This window comes from Arvicanthis niloticus, chromosome 4 (genome assembly GCF_011762505.2).
Source record: "Arvicanthis niloticus isolate mArvNil1 chromosome 4, mArvNil1.pat.X, whole genome shotgun sequence".
NCBI classification, from domain to species: Eukaryota; Metazoa; Chordata; class Mammalia; order Rodentia; family Muridae; genus Arvicanthis; species Arvicanthis niloticus.
The window spans coordinates 114,378,751-114,400,573 of NC_047661.1; the positions used below are offsets into that span (position 1 = coordinate 114,378,751).

The following is a 21,823-nucleotide window of genomic DNA, read 5'->3' on the forward strand; positions in this document are numbered from 1 at the left end:
TTCTGAAGGTAAGTACCCAGGTTAGAACGGAACCATGCCGTGTCTGATTGCCAGGGAAGTTTGGCCAGGTCTGGGTTCTCAGAGTACAACTTGGGAGGAAGATTTTCAGAACTTTGGGTATTAAGAAATTATGACAACCAGTTGTGGCCTAGGGCCTTTAATCCTAGCAATGGGGAGGCAGAGACAGGTGGATATCTGAGTTTGAGGCCAGCCTTGAAAAACCAAAAGAAAGAAAGAAAGAAAGAAAGAAAGAAAGAAAGAAAGAAAGAGAGAGAGAAAGAAATAAAGGGGAAGGGACAGAGAGAGGGAGAGAAAGTTACCATATACCCTGTGTGCCAGACCTTTCAGTTTTATATTTTGCTAACCACAGAAAGAAACTTGAGAAAAAAAAATCTGTTGTGTTGTGATGACAGACAGGGCCATATGACAGTGCCAGAACGATTCTTCCTTGGACTATAATCTCCTGATGATCAGAAACTCTGCCTCTCGTTTGTTTAGCCATGAAGGACACGTGCTTCACAGTATCTGGGGCCATCTTCAGGGTTTTCTTACTGCCCAAGGCATGGCCAGCCTCAAAGAAAAGCTAAAATAGAGAGTTCAAAATTCTGCTTGCCTGAGAGAAGGTGACTATATTTAATTTCATTTTATTAACAGAATCATGGTCCTTAATCCCCCAAGACCAGAAACTGTTCTCAGGTTGATTATCTGAACTAAAAAACCAAACAAAGCCTAACCAGTTACATAGCTTATTTGTGGTCATACAGATTTGACAGTGAGGAGGTAAGCAGCCTTGAATGGTTATGTGGGGACCCACCTCGACTGTAGGGACCCACCTTGACTGCCTATCACAATTGTAAAGGTCTCCAGATGAATCTTGTACTAACTCCGAGTCTCAGGTTCCCCATCTATCAAATCAGTATAGTAATTGTACTTAACTCAGAGGTTCTTAACGGGATTCAATCATTAATATGTGCACAAATTAAAATGTTCCTAGCTAGTTATACTTACTAATTAAGAAACTAAGATTTTTTTCCCTTGATCCTGAGTTACGGCTTTATAACCGTAACTTTATTTCAGATGTTTTCAGCCTCTCCTGGGCATGTTTTAGTGTCCATAGAGGAGTCAGAGGGCTTGTTCTAGGGAGAATGGTTAGGTTAGGATGCCTACAGCCCAACAGGGAGAGAAGGTAGAAGCTGCAGTTGTTAGGGGTGCCTACTTCCCACCTACACATAAGCCTACTCAGAGGAAGGAACCCTTCTCAGCGTGGGGTGGCATTCGTGTCATAAGGGGATGGTTGGTGGTGTTATTTTCGCTTTCCACAAATGTGGATGTTTAAAATAGGGCTTTATCCAATCGGCATAGGTGACACACAGACTATGTATAGTGGTGGACTTGGGCCTGGCAGATGAGGGCCAGATCTCACCAAAACTGAGTGGTGGTTTTCCATGGACTGTGCCCAGGGAATCGCCCCAAAGGTTGCTAGCACCGACCCCTCTATTGCCTGGGCAAATCTGCCTGCCAAGGTTACTCTTGACTTGTTTGGAATGGATCTATCTCAGAGCGGGTGAACTGGGATTTTGGCTGTATTTTCATGGGGCATGCCAGCGGCTCACATTTCCCTCTCTGAACCTCCCTCCAAGCCGCACTGTACACATGAAGGGTAAGCATATTCGTTGTTCTTTCCTGTGCTTTGACTCTCTGCCCTGCAGACCTGGCACGCAGCCAGGGGAACCAAACCGCTGGGCTGTAGCTAAGGCTATATTTAACAGGACGTATTGTCTTATAGTGTGTTTGCAAGTTTAGGGGAAGGGTTTGAGCTTCAGGAGTCACTGTAGGGATTTGAAGTAGCATCCACATTGTCTTCCTGTGCTCCTTCAGAATGCCTGTAGCTCAAGTTTATTTAAGGAGCTTTTAGGTCTCTGAAAATTCCCCCTTTAAGCTTTGAGTAAACACAGCAAGGATCCTAGAAGAGTTTTTGTTTTTGTTTTTTTTTTCTATTTTGAAACAAATAGGTTATGTTCCACAGAGTATGAGTTTGGCCAAAGGGAAAGATGATGAAATATTCTTGTCCTATGAAAACTTTTATGACCATCCTTCACCTGATTTTATTCTCCAAAGAGGAAAAGACAATGCAAGTGAAGCAAATGTAAAATTACCATATGCACTAGTGGGACTTGAAATATTTCTGGAGTGTCCTTAATTGATTTGAAGTGCAGTGCAAAATTTGAATTTTGAACAAGGAGAGAAACTTCATTTAGTCAGAGGCTGGGGGAAAGATGGCAGCCAGTGACGGGGAATCGTGTAGTTGCTAGACGCCTCTAAAACAGATTACAATGAACATTTGGCTGATTTGAATCAGAAGCCACATTCCTCCCCCACCCTGCCTCCTCTCCTCATCTCTTCTTTTTACCCTCAAGTGTAGCTTCGATATGACTAGGGAATGGACACTAAAAATATTTCTGGAATGACGTGACCCTCTGTCTCCCCATCCAGGAGAGCGACAAAGCTGTACAAGACTCAGCACATGCTTTCCGTTCATTTCTGGCAGACCCCGGGTCGACCTACAGATGCTGCTTCTTCGCTGGCTAATGGCATTCAGACCCCCACCCACCGACGCTGTCAGACAAGCGACTGGACAGGACAGCTCAGCAGCAGGAGACTGGCCACAATCGCGACCAGAGCCGCAGCCCCCTGGCTACAGACCACCTCTGCTGCCTCTCTTGGGGGCCCTCCCACCTCCCTCTGGCTTGCCGAGGCCCCACCGCAGGGGCTGAAGAACTGGGCGGTGGTGGCAGTTGTGGCAGTGGTACCTACAGCCTTGGAGCCAGCCCAGGCACGTGGGAACCTGTTTCAGGCCACTCTGCGGCCCCTCCAGGACCAGAGGGGGACCCAGGACAGCCCCAGAGCTCACCACTGCCTCTTCTTGTCTCTAAAACCTGGGCAAGGGCTCAGAATGGAAGGCGGTACTTCTGACATGGACTCACAGACCAGCCTGACGCCTGCAGAGGACCCGGTGAGCCGACCGCAAGACAACCCAGAGCCCAGGCAGCAGCTGCGGCCACTACCTGAGCCCTCAGCCTCTACCCAGCCTGAAGCCAAGTATGTGGAGATGTGTGTTTCAGCTGGAGCTGCAAGGGAGAGCCCCGAGACCATGAAACTGCTACCGGAACACTGCCCTGAGGAGCAGGCCTCCAGGACCCCGAAGACAAAAGCCCAAGATGAACCCAGCAGCCATGCTCCTGAGGCTCCAGTTCCCGGGGAGAGTTCCACTTCCTCCCAGTGCCTCAGCTCCCAGGCTTGTGAGAACGATTTCTCATCGTCCTCTTCCTCCTCCTCCCCAGTGGACAGTGCAGAAGACAATGGCCTTTCCAAAATGGACGATCCCACCAAGTTACTGGGGGTCCTGGCTACCTCCTCTTCATCCTTAGGCTTTGAGAGTGAGCCGGAAACGCGCTGTGGACAACACAGGGGAGAAGAAGCAGGAGACGGGGCCGGAGCAGGGGAGGATAGAAGAGACAGGGTCGATGATAGAACAACGTGCAAGGACATTATTGCCAAGTCCCACGGCAAGAGGGGCCCCCTGAAAAATGAGGAAGCACACTACATCACCACCCATGAGATCCAGCTGACTGAGGTAGAGCAGGGTATGGATTTCGACGTGGGGCTGGCTTCTCGTTGGGACTTCGAGGACAACAATGTAATCTATTCGTTCGTGGACTATGCTTCCTTTGGTGGCAGTGATGAGACCCCAGGAGACATCACCACAGAAGAAGATGATGACAATAGCTGTTACGTCAGCACCACGCCAAGCACCAACACCACTCGGACTCCCAGCCCCATCAGCAGCGACCTGGCTCGTCCCAGGGCAGGCAGTAGTGGCCGTGACACCAGCAGCACAGAAGTGGGCAGTGGCCCCTCTGATAGTGACACTATCCCTCCACCCACTGGACCTGGCACTGCCACTCCATCTGAGACTTTGCTGGAGCTCCGGGAGGCAGCCTCAGGGGCATCGGCCACTGCTGCAAGCAGCTGTGGGGGTGCAGCAAGCCAGATCCGCCTGTCAATCAAGCCAACTTCCCGGGCTATAAATGAGCCTAGCAACGTGCATGCAAAGCAAAACATTATTTATGCTGCCAAGCATGAAGGCGACATGAGCCTCCGAGTCTCTGCAGCTGCTGAACACAATTCAAGTTCCCTGAAGCAAACTTCGGCTGCAGCCGTGGCTCAGGACCATGCAAAGAAATTCATTGCTGTCCCTGCTCGCCTGCAAACCAGGTGCGGGGCCATCCGGGCAAAGGAGCTGGTGGATTACTCCAGTGGAGCCTCCAGCGCAGTGAGTGAGCTGGACGACGCTGACAAAGAGGTGAGGAGTCTAACCTCCAGGGCCTTCCGGAGCCTTGCCTACCCTTATTTTGAGGCTCTGAACATCAGCTCCCGAGAATCCTCTACCACACTCTCTGAAGTGGGCTTTGGACGATGGTCAACCTTCCTGGACTTAAAATGTGGAGGTGTTGGAGCCAGAGTGGAACAGAGCCTGCTGAGGAGCAGTGCAGCCTCCGTGGCTGCAGGTCTGAGGAAGGGTGGTGGCACCCGAGCCGCTGCAGATCAGCTCTTCCTAAAGGCCAAGAAGTCGCAGACCAAGGCCTTGGAGTTTGTAGTCAGCAAAGTTGAAGGAGAAATCAAACATGTGGAGACGCCCCTGTGCTTCCAAAAACAAGTCCAAACTGGCTCTCGGGTGGTCACACTTCTGGAGCCCCTCAATCTCCGCAGTGAAAGCAAAGCCAGCTCAGCCACCGGGCCCTGCAGAATCACCAAAGGTTCTAACAAGGGTCCAGGGTCTGTGTACACAGACGATGGCTCAGAGACATCAGAGAGTAGCAAGCCCGCCTCCCGCAGTGATGGCCCCCAGAAGAAGTCCAAATTCGCTTCCAGCCTGCTCAAAAATGTCATTTCTAAGAAGATGCAGAGAGAGCATGAGTTCAAAATGGAGAGAGGAGAAGTCACTGACACATCTCACTGTAACCCCCCCATCACTAAGGAGACAGAAGGGCCTCCTGGAGCTGAGAAGCCGTGGGAGCGGGGTCTGCAGAGGCAGAGTTCACGACACTCTGAGGCTAGTTCTGAGTACACTGTGGTCAGCGTGTCTGATGCAGGTGAAGGGTCTGTTGTAGGTTCTAAATCCCCCATTTTCAAAGCCAGTACTCCTCGAGAGAGCAACACAGGTTCTGGCCGAAATTTCTCCGATGGACACACGGAAGTGTGTGAAATTAAAAAGAGTGCTTCAGAGACCGTGAAGGGCATCTTCCTTCGGAGTCAGAACAGCGCCTTCCGGACGTGGAAGGAGAAGGAGGCGGAGAGGCTGGAGGAGAAAGCTCCCATTGGGAAGCTGAAGCTCCCCAAAGGTGGGGACTGGAGGGCTGATTTTGGGGAGATCTCTGCCAGCAAGTCTACCATCATGTCTCGCCTCTTTGTTCCCAACATCCAGCAGACACCCAAGGACAAACAGCCAGAGAAGCAGGCCACCAAGTACCCTGCTGCTGCTGCCCAGGCGACCTCCATGGCAGTGATCAGACCCAAGGCTCCTGAAATCAAGATCCGGCTGGGAAGTGTACAACAGCCAAGTTCAGACTTCAACATTGCCAAGTTGCTCACGCCCAAGCTGGCTAGCGGCAGCAGCTCCAACCTCTTCAAGACCGTTGAGGATAACAGCAGGACCCAGCAGAAACTCTTCCGTGGTGGGGACAATCTGGAAAAGGTACCCCAGTTCCAGGTGAGAGATGTTAGAGATAAGTCCAAGGCCCCAGGACCTCTCCACCAGGTGAGGGATGTGAGGAAGCTAATCAAGGGGTCAGGTGACAGCAGTGACAAGGGCAGTGTCACCCCAGAGCAGGGCTTGACAGGGCCTAAGCCTAGGCAGCTGACTCCTGGCTCTGGAGGATCTAGGTCCTTGTCCCCTATGGTGATTACGTGCCAGGCGGTTGTAAATCCAAGAGAAGATGGAGTGGATCGAGAGCCCAGGGAAGGTGCAGGCAAAGTGAGCAATGGTAGTAGACTCCTGAGCTCCTCTCCAGAAGGGACTGTCTTGGTTCACAGAGCATCTGGCAGGCTGCCTGTGGCCACCATTGCCCCCAATAAATCTGAGCAGGGCTCTTACCTACCTGTGCTCAAGATTGTCTCCAAAGCTTCTGCTCAGAGGACCCCAGAGAAGCCCAAAGAGGAAGAGGTCAAAGAGGAGGGGAAAACCCCAAAGCCAGCCCGGAATGCCTTGGAGAAGCTGACCGCTGCCGTGAGGTCCATGGAGGAGCTGTACAGCTTCAACAGGAATGAATGGAAGCGCAAAAGTGATCCCTTGCCCATGATGGCTGACAGCCATGTCCTGTCACTCATAGCCAGTGAAGAGAAGGAAGGGGTAGCTGGGCCTGAAGGAGGAGACTCTGACAAACTGGCCAAGCAGCTGGGACAGGTGGAAGAACGGGACACAGGACACAAAGGTGGTGTGGTCCTGCGAGCTGCCCCCATAGAACGCCTGCAGAGGAGAAACTCAAACCCCAGCACTGAGAGCGTGTCTGCCCGGGCGGCTGCCTTTGAGAACATGGCCAGAGAAAGGCCCCGGTCTCTCTATATTCCTCCAGTCCACAAAGACATGGAAAGACCTTTGCAGCCCCTCCCCCCACTCCCCAGCAATCGGAATGTGTTCACGGTGAGCTCCAGCAACACTCAAAAAACTGGAGGTGTTGCTGGCAAGTTCCCACAAGGGCCTTCTCCCGAGATCCTTTCAACAGCCAAGGGCATCAAATCGCAGGGACTCAGATCCCTCAAGATCTCCCCAGCCACCCGAGCCCCTCCTGATGATGCCACCAACAGGAAAACTGCTGTCAGTTTGGAGAAGAGCAACAGTGAGTGTGAGAATTACCTGACTATCCCCCTTAAGGGAAGTGCTGCTTCAGGGGAGTTGCTTGGCAGACCCGGGGTTTCCAGAGATGGGCCCCCGAGCTCCTCAGCTGCCACTCTCTGCAGTTTACCTCCACTGAGTGCCCGCAGCCAGGTCCCCAATAACCCCAAAGGATCTCAAGTCAGTGGAACAAGCAGACCAGCTTGGCGCACCAAACCTGACAACCACAGAGAAACGGTCGCTGCTGCCCCAACAGGGCCACAGAGCCCTGAGCATCCCCCAACTGCTGTCTACCACCAGCAGGCATTGCCCTTCACCCTCCAGGGCACCCAGCCTCAGGTCCTCTGCTTCTCCCCGCCTGGTATGCCAGCCCCAGCCCCTGCAGGCCCAGCTGCCGTCCCCACAGATCCCTTTCAGCAGACGCAGCCTCAGCAGACGCAGCGCAAGATGCTCCTGGATGTGACCACCGGCCAGTATTATCTGGTGGACACGCCAGTTCAACCCATGACCAGGAGATTGTTTGACCCCGAGACAGGACAATATGTGGACGTGCCCATGACTTCCCAACAGCAGCCTGTGGCACCCATGTCCCTCCCTGTACCTCCTCTAGCCCTGAGTCCTGGGGCCTATGGGCCCACCTACATGATCTATCCTGGATTTCTGCCCACAGTTCTACCCCCCAACGCTCTGCAGCCCACACCCATTGCTCACACTCCAGGAGGCAGTGAGCTCTCTGTGGCAGCAGAGACCCCCAGCAAAGAGACAGCTACAGGGTTCACTGAAGCCCCATACTTCATGGCCTCTGGTCAGTCCCCTGCAGCCTCTTCCTCCTCAGCCCCGGCAGCCACACCCCAGCTCGTGGGGGCCAAGGGCTTTGCCCAGTTGCACGGCAAGCCTGTCATCAGCATCACCTCACAGCCCTTGGGGCCACGGATCATTGCTCCCCCTTCCTTCGACGGTACCACCATGAGCTTCGTGGTGGAACACAGATGACATGAGTCTCAGGAGAGCAGAGTGGAGCAGCTCCTGGTGAGTGGATTTTACTCTGATGATTAGGTGATCCGGTGGCTGGTGGCTTTGAGTTGGGAGTGAGAAAGTCACAGAGGCTGTCTGTAGATGTGGGCGTTCTGGGAAAACGAAACTAAACTCTGCCTGATTTGTGAAGTAATTAATGTATTGTCCACATTCCTTCACTCCCCAATCTGGACCGCCTTCCCCCTTTGACCATTGCAAATTGCCTGCTCATTTCTCCCAAAATGAACAAAGGAGAATGAACCTTCCACAAGTCCCTTGGCCTTTGTTTCAGTAAAGGCTGGAAGGAGAAGAAATGAAAACCTGGTCTAGATTTCTTGGAGTGAGCCTCTCTTTGTTCCTGGCCTCCAGGTGGGACAGGCAAATCATGTTAGCTGAAGTGTGGAGAGTTTCAAATGGATGTTTACTAAAGCCATCAAAAATATTCTTCTCCTTTCTTTCCCATCTGCCCCTTGAAATTTCTTATTCTAAAAACAAAAACAAAACAAACAAAAAAACCCCAAAATACAACAACAAAAACTACCTTTTTGTGGTTTTGAACCCAATATTTTGATTTATTAATGTAGTTCTTTCTCTCTCTCTCTCTCTCTCTCTCTCTCTCTCTCTCTCTCTCTCTCTCTCTCTGTCTCTCTCTCTCTCTCTCCTTCTTTAATTCTCTTCTCATATATTATATCTGAGTTGCAGTTGCCTCTCCCTTCCCTCCCTCAGTCTCTCCCTCCCACTTCTTTCTCCCCTAGATCCACCCCCCCTCCTCCCCTCAGAAAAGAGCAGGCCTCCCAGGAACATCAACCAAATACAAGCAAAGCAGCAAGCAACAATAAGACCAGGCACATACTAGAACACCAAGGCTGGATACAAGGCATCCCAGTAGGAAAGGGTCCTCCAAGCAGGCAAAAGAATCAGAAACTACATTTTTAAAAAGTTATTGTTTTTCAGTTTTCAAATGATTAGAAGAATACTTTCCTTAAGGCTTTTAGTGTATCTTATGTTCTTATGTGTGGTTACATATAACACACACAGACACACACAGAGTTCACACAGTGTGACCTTCAGAAGGGGGTAAGATTCTGGAGCCCAAGTTACTCCTTGGGTCAAGTTGCATTTTATGCCGTATTACCCTGGCTGAACCCCCACCCCCCCACCCATGTCCCAAGGCTAATCCCCATAAGCACCTACTCTCCCTTTGAAAAAGAACAACTTCCATACTAGCAAAGGAAATCAGAGAAAATCTATTCTGATACCGAGTCTGCTCACAGGCAGGGATTTCTGCTGGAAATACAGTCCTTGGAACTTGATAGGAGGCATGAATGTGAGTGAGTGGTTGGAACTAGGACACCTCAGGTCAAACACAGAAGACAGAGGGAAGACACCTTCCAGCAGGACCACATGGGTATCAGAGCTGTGGGCAGACTTGTCTCTCTGCCTTTCAGAGTAAGAAGGGTTGAGGTTATGTGCCTCCAGGATTTTCACTCCTTTATTAAAACCACACTGCACAGGAAAAAAAAAAAAGGAGCTGAGCTAAGAGAATATGGTAATCTTGGGGGTGACAGACTCTCTGACATTCCTGTTATCTCTAGTGGGGACACATTCCTGCCTCCTGTGTGTGTGTGTGTGTGTGTGTGTGTGTGTGTGTGTGTGCGATGCTGATTCAGGCATTATCAAATAAGATAATCACATAGGAAAATTTATGCATTATCAAATAAGGTAAACAGACCTATATTCCCATCTTGGGAACATTACTCTCTAATCATCCAATATATATCAGCATGTCAGTGGCTAGGGAAGTATCTTGCATACTATAAAGTATCTTTCAAGATAAGAAAACATTGCATAGGGTCACATTTATTGGGACTTTTGCTTAGAATTCAAGTAAAAGCACAAACATCATTCTAGATGCAATCTAGAGAAAGATTGTTGGTTTGGTTCCTCTCCAAGAGTCTTCAACATCCGTTCCACTATGTGGTGACCACTAGTGCAGAGAGATGGAAGAAACACAGGAAAACTCTAGTGTGTCTGCAGAGGAGACCCAGCACCAACAATTAGCTTTGCAGGACACTATCTTACAGGCAACAGCGTTTCCATCCCCTGGACAGATGGTGTGTTTACCTAGGGCTGTTTGGATCAGCTAATCCCTAGGAGTTTGTGAAGCTGTGGATGTGCAGGGAGCCTAGGAGGGTGCACAGAAGTCGCATGGTATCTTCATATGGCAATAGCTAAAGAGGAAAGAGAAAGCTGGACTCAGGGAGAGCCATCTTCAACACCCACTTTCATGGTGTGTTCTGAGTGGCCCTAGAGGACTTCTGAGACCATCAAGCCCAGATCCTCCTTTTGTATCAAAATAGCAGGAGGAAAGCGAGGGTCCTTCTGTGTATGGCTAGGTTTTCAACCTGGACATTGATCTTAGTGATTTTTTTTTTGTCTCTGTCCTTTCTTCTTTTCCTTCTCTCTGGGGACACTTTGGTGGTGTCTGCCCGAGTGTTCCCCTTACTGTCTGAGAAGTTATTCTGGGTTCTCCGTTAATTACTTAGCAGCACTAACTGTCCCAGTGTGGCTTCTCGCTTCCTATCCACTCCAGCTCAGGTGACTTCAATGGCCTGTCACACACATCTATACTCATGTTCGGGTCCTTAGTTTTTTCAGGGTTTGTTTTGTTTTTATTACAGAATGAATTGCTCAAAGTTGCAGAACTGGGTGGCCTTGCCAGCTCTTTCACCACAACATCCTTCAAAAACATTGAGCATCCCTGGTAGGTCAGGACTCTGGCTACCTCTCATGTCCTGGTGGACAGAGGCCAGTCGGCTGCTATAAGCTCCCCACTTCATTTTCCGTTTGTTCCATAATTATATCCAGGATCAATAGATTATTTCTTTCCCCTCCCCTAGTATGGCTATGGATCCCTCTCCCAATTATTATAATATTAATAAAGCTGCAGTTTTGTTCCATAATATTCTTAATGTACTTTGATTCTAATCGCCTCCTCTCCTTTTCACTGGATTGAGCTCCCCTCTAGCTCACTCTCATGCATTTCCCTGCAGTTCCGTCACACATGCACATATTTGCCAACACATATTAGCTGGCCTTGAACTTGTCTAAGGCTAACCTCCATGCCTGAGTCTCTGATGCCTCTGCCTCTGCTTCCCAAGCACTGCAAGTACAGGTGTGCTCTGTCTACCTTCATATTGTCTTCCTTACCATACCTTAGCCTCATGCCATGGGATTATTTAAACAAGTAGATACTTTTCTTCATCCCTGTTAGGCAAATAAAGATATAAGTTGCTCCAGTTCACAGTAAACGAAGTCTGGGCTGTTTGAACTGCGTGCCTGCATCATTACAAAAAGGTCCTTGGTCACTGGCTTCCCTTACTTTTCCTTTTTCCTTATGAATTGTCTCCTTCCCTTATCAGCCACTTTGTGCCAGGCTTACTTTCTCTGAACTTTTTCAGCATCTTTATTTTGCCTCGTGGCTAGTCAGCCTAGTAAAGAATTAATTCTGTGACATTTGTGCCCTCATAGAGCATAGCAGAACATAGCTAGGCTGGGTGCTCTTAGGTGCAGTTTTCTAATCAGATGAGAAATAAATATTCTACCCAAGAGAAAATTGAATCATGTAGCTATTTCACTATCATGAGAGAGAAGACAGAGAAAGACTGTGGTGTGTGTGTGTATGTGTGTGTGTGGTGTGGTGTGTAGTGTGTGATGTATTGTGTATGTTTGTTGTGTGTGTATGGTGTGTGGTTTAGTGTGTGTGTGTATGGTGTGTGGTGTGTGGTATGTGTGTATGTGTCTGTGTACTCTGTAGTGTATGTGTGATGTGTGTGGTATATATGTATGGTGTGGTGTGTGTGTGTGTGTGGTGTGGTGTGTGTGTATGTGTATGGTGTGTTGAGTTTGAGAAAAGGAAAAAAAGTAGGGAAAAGAGAATAAGTTGAAGTCTAAATATATCCAACATACACTAAGCTTCTATCTGGGGTTTTACCATGATTAAAATGTTTATTTTGATTAACATGATTAAATGTTCAGCCAGAACATTCTATGTTATAAAGAGAAACCTGAGCCATATTAGAGACACTAGACTCAAGGTTATTTCTTCACCTTGAAAAATTATGAGAGAGTTCAGAATACGAAGGGTATGGAATGCACATATGAGGGGACCCCATCTCCCAAGGGATGCTGATGAGTTGAAACATTCTGGGTAAGTGGAGCCATGTGCCTCTGACCAGAGAACGGGTACATATCACTTAAAGTCAGGCAGCAGGGATTCAGAGTGTAGTACTATTACTTACTGGTGTAGGCCAGTGTTATGTACACTTTCTTTTAATTGTAAAGTGGAAATAATTTTGAGAAAATTTGTAAAGATGGAACTGTTGATTCTCTTCAAAGAACATGTCATATAGAAAGCGTCAGTGTTTCTTGGAAACTAGAACCCATAAATGCCCTAAAATTTCCGAAAGTCCTGGACAAAGCAGGAAATCATCCCTATTGTTTTAGACATCCAGGGTGGGATCAGGGCCCTGTGCACAAGATAGCTAAAGTTCCAACCAGGAGACAGCTATGACAGCTCAGCAGTCCCCTCAGAGCTGGCCGGTCTCCAGGAAAGCCAGCTGGCTGGGTGCCAGGGTATTCTAGTATCCCCCATAGCCTTCCAGCCTGTTATACAACTCTGGGTCCAGCTTGTCAGCTGCATGTGGTGATTTTCCTCTCTATCTGGGCAAAAGCCTGGGAGGAGAAAGGAAAAGTCTGCCCCAAATCCCTGATGGATGCAGTCAGTGTTCCAGGTCTAAACTCCCGGGAAGGCATCCAGGGAGACCCCTCGGTGATACAGCATAGCTAACCTTCATCTTAACTCTCAGGATTCACTTGAGAAGCCTCTGGTTTTTTATTGGGTAATTACTACTATCTCATCCTTAATAAGAATTGTACCAATACCTTCAAACTTTCAAACAAAATTTCTCTAAAATTAATAGATACACAAAAAAATGCCTTATGGATGTCCACAAAGCAATATCTAGACTAATGATCCCTGAATGTGATCCTAGGATATTATATAAACAGATTTATCTCCATTTCTTAGTTGGTTGTCATCTTGGAGAGGAGTTTCTTATGCTCCTCCTGCTCCTCCCCCTGCTCCTCCTCCTGCTCCTCCTCCTGCTCCTCCTTCCGTTTCTCTTCCTGCTCCTCCCTTTTCTCCTCCCCTCCCCCTCCTACTGGCCCCTTTTTACTCTGCTCAAAAAGTCCTTATAAACCTTGCCTCATGACCACACCAAGTCAGAACTACTGTCAAGTTTCTTTATGGAATTCAAATTATTTTTCTTAGTCACAGGGTCACTCCTCCTTCACACGTGATTATGTTTAGTTTCCTCTTGCTGTTCTGTGTCTGTTGAGATAGAACATCAAGCTTAGCAAACTGGGTATCAGTGAATTCCAGGGGAATGCTAGGCAGTAGGTACCACGTGTGCCATACACCAGCTCTGGGGAGCTGCTCGGCTGTGGGTACGACATGCTCCATACACACCAAGAGTTTCTTTAGCCCGAATAGATCTTCTCAATATAAATAGGAAACAAGAAGATATATGTGAAGTATATTCACATAAGCTGCAAAAATTATATTTCTGTCTTTCATTCTTAATAATCAAGCTCAAACAGATTATTTTTCTAGGTCACAGGACTAAAGTATCCCTTGTCTTGCTACTTTGGTTGCCTATAGTTAGATGTTACTTGAGTCTTCTATCTCAAGGTTATGTTTCACACGATAGAGACTTCTTACTTCTCAACAGATAGCACTTAAAGTTCTTTTTATTTTTGCCTTCATACTATTGTACCTAAAAATCAACTTCCAGGCATTAAAAAAAATTCCTTAAGCAAAATTCCAGTAGATTATACTAAAAGATTTTAAAAATAGAGGAAATGAATATTTTTTATATTTTTGAATAATACCAGTGCTTTCTTAATATGGGTTTAATTGAGTTACATGTGATAGTAAATGTAATTTATATATAAAAAAGCACACTGTGAGAAATTCCTCATAACTTACTTAGCGATCATTTGCTTTCCCAGAATCCCTAGTGCAAGGATTCATTGATCTAATTAGATTACTGGCATAGTAAATTTCAAATGATGCCATTTAATTTAAATACCAGTTCTGTACGCTAATTTTTAGAGATTGACACAATATACCATTTTGTCCTGGTGAATGATTTCAGAGAAACTAAACATTTAGTTCTAAAATAATTTTGAACAGCTGATTGAATTTGAGTCAGTTTTCAAAGACAGGTTCCATTTGGTGGCACTTTCTGGAAGTCAGTAGTGTCTAATAACTGCAGTGGCATGGTTACTGAGCACACTTAAAACTCTAAATTCCATGCTAAAGAGAAATGGGACAAATAACCAAATAGCAGGCAGGGCGTGCAATGGTTTATTTTATTTTATTTTTATTTTTAAAGGGGAATATTCTTTCAGAATTAGCCATCTTTTCTTTGACCATGTTTTCTTTGCATTTTTTTTTCTTTTGCAGGAGCAAGACAGAAATAAGAACTGTTCTTTAATTTGAAAGTTTCATTGTAACACTGAATTCATCTGAAAAACTTCCAGTTGTGTTACAAACTTTTATTTCTTATGAACCACGTGTGTAAGTTTGTATGTTTTCCTGAACAACATCCTTAAGGTAGCTTTTGTTATTTCAGTTTTACTAAGATGACTGAATGGTTGCGTTTCTTTTTATACTTTAATGCAGGACATAAGCTTTCTGGCCACCGCCTGCCTTCCTGCTCTTGTGACCAGGCACACAATACAGAGTATTTGAATGGTTAATTCAAAACAGGCAGTGGAATCTGTTTGGTTCTATTGTAAACCAATCAGCAAATCAATAATTATGATCAGAAATCACCCTGGAGTTTCTTGAGCTATGTCAAGTCTAGCTGACAGGATGGCATCTCCTACTTAGGTTTTAAACACAACTGTCTGCTTCCAGTAAGAACTAGCCAACTCTGTCGTTCTGGCTGTTGCGTTGTTTGGGTTCTTGACCAGGTTTGGCATGATTTCCCATGTAATCATGACAAGCAGCATTTTTGACATTTGTGCTTTAATTTTTCTCATGTGCACAGTGCCACGACACTGTTTTTGCCTTAAAGCAGAATGTTTTGAGGTATGCGAGAACCAGTGACTACATTGCAAATTAAGTTCTTAGTTTCAGAAAGCATAAGCCACCCACTGTCCTCTAAGAATCCAACCTGTGTTGTAAGTGTGCAACACACATACCCTTAAATGATTGCCTTCATAGTTGTGTCCTGCCTCTCGCCGTTTGCAGTCGGAAGAGAAGCCTGTTTGGGGAAGAAGTCAGAATGGCTGTGAACTTTGTTTCAGTGTTTCCAATTCACTCCAGCCTCAACCATCTCACAGGGAAAGCCTGTGATTACAGTGCCTGCTTATTGCTTCTGGTTTTAACAATTGTTAAGATTCCAAATCACCGGATGCATTACTGACCAGTTGTAACCCAATTCTGACTGAATGGATACATTCAGCCTTTCCTAATTGGTGTCTCAATTAAGTGATACACTGAAGAATTTCTTAATTACGGTCTAACTAAACACCTCTTTAAAACCTAAGTATTAATTCTCAAGATTTCAGTAAGGAATCTCTGTTCAGTTTCTTGTTTGTTTAAAGATAAAGCATTCTGGTAATTTTTTTAGATGATCCTTTTAATTTTGACAATCATCAGTATTTGCTTTCCACTTAAAATTGCTTCTTGAAGTGAGAGATTTTATGCCTCTCAGAATACTGAATTTTCTAAGGCTTTTAAAATTTAACCACTGTGGGTTTTTTGTTTTTAATCCAGGCTTAGAACCAAATTCAATGCCACTTCTGGGGCCTTTTTTAAGAGGGAGAAAGAGGTTCTAAAAATTAAGTTCTTTTAGACAAAGAGCAAGACTTGAAACAGGAATAGTGAGTGGGCTTTGGCCACAATCCACTCAGTCACCAGCCAATGATCGTGAAATAAACCCTTGTCCTTGTCTCTGAGGCATGCACGGTATGAAGCTTAGTCTCTGGGTTGGAAGCTGCCTTTGGGCCATATTTAGGAAAACATTGTTACCCCAGAACTTGAACACTTTTTCAGACAATTGACTGAATATAAGGGTCACTTAATATTGGAACAAGAAACCAGAATCCATTTCTTTGGAAGATCTCAAACCCATATATATACCCAAGAGCAGCAGGTATGAAGTCTCAAGAATTTAGATGGAACGGATGGGATATGGGGTTTGAGTGGGGAGAAGCTGCACCTGGGAGGCCATGTGAGTTTCAGCAGACTCTTGGGAAAGCCCCACGGGTTTGTTTGTCAGCCAGCTCCCCACAAAGATAGGAAGAAAATGTGTCGTAGGCTACTATCAGTATTTATCAACAGCAGACCTGAGCCTTCCATTCTCCCACAGTAGGAGAGAAACTTGGGGTGGAGGTGAGGGAAAGAACGTTTTATGTGTTGCTTCTATGTAAAAACATGAGCCCGCCATGTAGCTTGTTAAGGGTGTGGTAAATGTCCAAGTGGTTAAAATGTAATTACAAACTGCCTTTCAGAGCAGATATTGATCATTGTCACAGCTGGGTCACCATCTGAGCTTTACTACCTTGAGTGACAGAGAAGGAAAAGTCTCACAGGCACATGCTGAATCCCACTCACCCGTTTCCTTTGTTTGGCCATTTCTTGAACTTACATAGACCTGTGAATGAAGTGGCTTCTCCCTCTTCTTTCAACCAAAGTAGAATGAACCTGGAATCTAGAAAATCTTCTAATGCAAGAAGCAATAACTCCAGCAATATCTTTTAACTACTGAGCTACCTGTCATGCTTTCTATAAGAAAACCATTAATTAAGAAGTATTGTAAATAGAGCCATGAGCTTAAATCTAAACAGAAAGTGGCCCGGTCACAGCTATTTTCTCTCAAGGTCATGTGTGAGCCTTAGTTTCCAGAATGATTGTACTATACTCTGGGAAAGAATTTTGACTCCTTTACTGTTTTTCTTTTTTCCCTGTTGATAATGGGATCATATTGAAACAAGCTCTGGTTTGACTTGTTTCTTGAAAACTAAACACATTCATAGCCAGTGTGAGAATTCAGTTCACCAGAATGTATTTCTTTGAACACTTGCTGAAACTCTCTTCAAGAGTAAATGAAGCCCATATTGAGTGTCTGTGTTAATATGACTGTCTCAGTGTAATTAAGCTAACAATGAATTACTCTGACAGCTTCGTGACAAATTTCAAGAATTAGCATGCTGTTCAACTTCCTCTTGCATCATTAGAGAATGTCCAGTGACATACATACCTTTTTCTTTATTCAGATTTGACCTTTTCACCTTCGCTGCTTAAAGAGATTTGATACAACCTGACTCTTTTGATCCACTGTAGAGACAAAAGCCCTTATTTGCTACAAACCAGATGCTCCTATTACCTGAACTCTACCTTGGACCGCAGGACAGAATTGATTCTTAAGTAGACTGCTATACTTCCACAATGATTGCGTGCAGTGTTGACTTCTAAGTAGATGACCACAACCTCATGATAAGTGTGTATATGTGCGTAGAAAACACATTCAGCGACACTCTTTGTATTTAAGACTGTCACAGTATATATACATTTTCCTCTGTGGTGCTTGAGGAGTCTCATTCTACAGTTTACAAGGTGTAATATTTGCACCCTAAATTCTCAGGGTGTGCTATTTTACCCTGATACTTGAAAGAAAAAGGTGCCCTGTGTTTTATCAGTACTGTTGATGGGAGAAAATTATGTGTAAGTTTGTTTGAGAAAACTGCTCATAAAAACCAAATCCAGAAGCTCTTAGGCTTTCACACAATCTCTAAGGAGATGTATACATAGGTAATATATATTATCGAGAGACAATAATATCTTCTTTAACTTCTGGGTCTGAGAGAGGCCTCACAGGTGCAGAGAATCACTAGAAAGCGTGTAGGCTTTGCTCAAAAATGCCTTGAACTTGAATCTAATATGAATCACACTCCATTTGTGACACTTGTGAAAAAAGACCCAGAAGGAGGACCCTAAAACATGGACTCCAGTGTGTGCCCCGTGTCTCTGGGGGAGGGCTGAAAGTTCTCTGCATCACTCAAGAGCTATCCACACCCTCAATATTTTATGTTGTAAGTGCCTTTTTAAAAAATTTACTCCTCTTTAAATCAAAATGGTGCAGAATAAAATACACACATCTAGTTTGGTTTTTCTTTTAAGTTTCTGAATTGCTTCTTTTCAAATTAGTATTAGTGGCATCAAGTCCTCTCCAGGGTTCCCTGGGTTACCTACTATGGCTGTATCTGTTTTCTAGCAGGTGGTCTCTCTCCACCCCCACCCCTTTTGAAAGATGTGTGTTTATGTATTTATATATAAAATTTTATTCTTATATGGTGATGGCTGAAGAGAATGTGAAGACTGTGGAAGTTGTGTATGAATAGAAAAGTCTATATTGTATAATGCGTACAGAAGAACATTGGACAATGTTGAACTGTACCCCAGACTGTGAGTGATGGCATATGGAAAGAATGCGAACATTTAAACAGCATCAGTGCATCCATCTTGGAGGAGAAGTTTCTGGCTGAGGTTTGATGTGATTTTTTGACGGTACAATGTGGTGAGCTGGCTACAGGAATTTTGCATCCAGCCAGCAGCTCCAAGATTTGCCTTGCAAGTGCCCTTGCCTATGGAGAAGACTGCTGAGATGGGATTCCTTGTGACAGGCCTACTTACCTTTAACTGCCAGCGTTTGTAAGGTGCGATCTTGTGTATTGGTTTTTTATTTTGACAGTTTTGAAAACATGTTTGTTGTTGTTGTTGTTGTTTTTCCAGTAAAATTAACCACAAAGAAAACATAGGTGGTGTTGGTCTTTATTTTTAACTCGCAAAGCAAGCTTTGGCCTGTCATTTTCTCCTAGCTTCTAGTTTGAATTTCCCATTTAAACAAATATAGTCCGTAAATACTGTCCAACCAAGTATGCTGGCTTTCTGTCAGGATGGTAACAAACATCTGCAGATTCAGTAGGTAAAGGCAATGCACATTTATGATCTTCTAGCCCTGCAGCTTAGAAGCCTGGTATGGCTTTCCTCGGCTCCCAGGAAATATCATCAGGCTATTCTAGTGTTATCTAAGCATACCTGCCTCAAGAAGTCACATTTGTGGGGTTCCTAACAAGGTAAGGCACTGCTTCACTGACTCCAGAGTGCTTCCTTGACAATTGTCTCTGAGAACCCACGTGGAAGCCCAAGAAAGCAGTGGTCATTATTCTTCTTAAAATCTGGAGATGACTACAGTGAAGCTCAGTGCTGTCGTGGTCTCTAAACACAGCGCTGGCTAACTGAGATCACTCTGAACATGAATGTTCAAGACATCTGGACCTACACTCAGGAAAGACTTCCAGCACCCCTTGTGTTTAAACAGGAAGGAGTTGGGCAATTTGGAGCCAAAAAGAAAAAGCTCTGGTTATATTTTCAAGTGTCACCTCTGGCTTCTGGCTCTTGTTTTTTTTTTTTTTTTTTTTTTTTTTTTTTGGGGGGGGGGCGGTTTCAGATTTCTCCGTGTCACCTCAGGTGTTCACCATTTTTCTCTGCCTGTGCTGCCTCCCTCATTGTCCTGGCAATGTGGGGAGGAAACAAGTCATTACATCTTGCTCAAAACATTCCAAACTTTTCTATTGTGATAATACACTGATTAAAAACACCTTGGGGAGGAAAGGCTTTATTTCAGCTCATAGATTGAAGTCTATCACCCAGAGAAGTCAGAGCAGGAACGCAAGGAGGAACTGAAGCAGAGATCAAGAGAAACGCCCCTCACTGGCTTGCTCAGCTTGCTTTATTAGACAACCCAGGTTCACCTGTGCAGGGGTGACGCCACCCACTGTGGGCCAGGTGCTTCCACATCAATCACTAATCAAGAAAATGCCCCCACAGACTTGCCCACAGGCTATTCTATGGAGACAATTTCTCAGTTGAGATTTACTCTTCCCAGACAAGTGAAGCTTGAGTCTATTGACAACAAACTAACCAGCACACCAGTCTTCATTTTGGCCTAAGCACCCAGTCCTAAAATGTCCAGGCTCACACTGTATGTGCGACCAGATTTCCCTTAAGGTTTAGATTGATGTCATGTAGATCATCTGGTGTTCTGTCACAGGGTCTCATCTACACAAGCAAACCTTAAACATGAACTACCGGAATCTGTGTTTATAACCAGTTCCACGCCACTTCTGAGGTAACTTTTGCCAGTTTTCAGCTCATGTGTGCTCAGCCATTGCCCTTAGTAATCATGGAGTTCTGTTTGTCCCTGGGTCCTCTCCTCCCTCTCCTCCACAGCTCACTGGCTTCCAACCCATCCCCTGTGTCATATTGATAGAAAACTTACCTACCTAACGGAGCTCCGATTATCAAACACCTGCTGCAATATTGTAAAACCTGTAGCTTTAGAGCCAAGTATGTCCATTCTTCTACTTACGTATTACAGAGCAGTGACCAAACCCCCAAACCTAATAGATTAAAATAGTAATTGTGTAGTTAGCTGACACAGCTGCAGGTTAAGCAGGGGCTGGCATAGAAGGCTTGTCTCTGCCTCATAAGGCATCAGACAGGGACCTGAGAGTATTCTCTCCCACTGCTCATTTTCAAACCTGACAAGTTGCTGCTGTCAAATGAGAGCTCTGCTGAGCCCCAGACAAAATGATTTTAGGTCCTCTTGAGAGCTTTGCTGCTCAGACATCTTCAAAACGTACAGGCTGGGTTCCAGCGGTGAGAATTCCAGGAGGTAGGGAGTAGATGTTGCTAGCAGCTTGAGGCCTCTCTCAGAAAGGGATACAGAATCATTTTTTATCATTTCCATCCACCAGGCAACAATAAAATAAAGATACACTATGCAGGAACATAACCACCACCTCTAAGTGAAAGGTTTGCCACAGGATAGGGTGATATGTCTTACTGCTACCATTTGTGATAATAGATATTATAAAACAGGTGTCTTAGAAGTTTTAAAGTCAGCTCTTAGATGAGTTTAGCCAAACATTCTAGAAGAACACACCTAGAATGGGGGCAACCTAAAATGGGCAAGGCGGGCAGACTTCTATGTGTGTGTTCGGCAATACATTGGAGTCAGGTAGGGTGGACATCACAGTTGTCCTTCCACTGTGGAGAGAATCAGTTTCCTTTGGGGAAAATGAACACCTGTGACAGCTATACCAGGCATTCTGGTCCATGAGAGATGTTAAGTTTTTGAGAAGCCTTGACCTATGGTGGAAATGCCTGATACACTTATAAAGCTGTTTAGGCCATGCCTTACCAAAGGAACAGAGAGTGAAGGGAAACTGGCCAAAGGCCACCAAAAAGAGAGCCATGCCAGCTATGCACCATGGGGCTGGCAGGGGTGAAGAACTCTAGGTCTGGGCAGGACCAGGAAAATAAGGGCCTTGAAGAGACAGGATGCCAAGCAGCCACCATCAAGGGCAATGAGGAACAGTGGGCAGACAAGGAGCAGTCAGCACCCCAAGGGAGAGATTACCAGCAGAAGCAGTGTGGAAAAAAGATAACTGATTTTTAACCCCTGTTCCTTGAAGCTATAGTCTGGTCAATACAATGGCCATTACAGACAGCATTTCTGTGAGACTTATATACTTTCAATACTACTGGACACAGACAGAAATTAGATTTACTTAAAGCAGAAGTGCCTGGGTTTGAAATTCATTTCTATCTTTTCTATTAATTACTTTGATCCCCTAAGTCTACATCATTACTGTAAAGTTAACGTAGTCATGGACATTAGAGAATGGCATACATGCATGCTGTAGTACTGAGGTACAGACAGACAGACAGACAGACAGACACACACACACACACATACACGCACGCACGCACTCATG

The 21,823-nt window shown here is 45.5% G+C and overlaps 1 protein-coding gene across 1 annotated transcript; it reads left to right on the forward strand.

Annotated features, from left to right (window-relative positions):
* The first annotated feature begins 2,475 nt into the window (after positions 1-2,475).
* On the forward strand, positions 2,476-18,787 carry C4H4orf54 (chromosome 4 C4orf54 homolog). Its single transcript, XM_034499338.2, has 2 exons — positions 2,476-7,921; positions 14,436-18,787. Exon 1 carries the CDS (start codon positions 2,525-2,527, stop codon positions 7,883-7,885), a length of 5,361 nt encoding a protein of 1,786 aa, XP_034355229.1. The 5' UTR covers positions 2,476-2,524; the 3' UTR covers positions 7,886-7,921; positions 14,436-18,787.
* Positions 18,788-21,823: the final 3,036 nt, after the last annotated feature.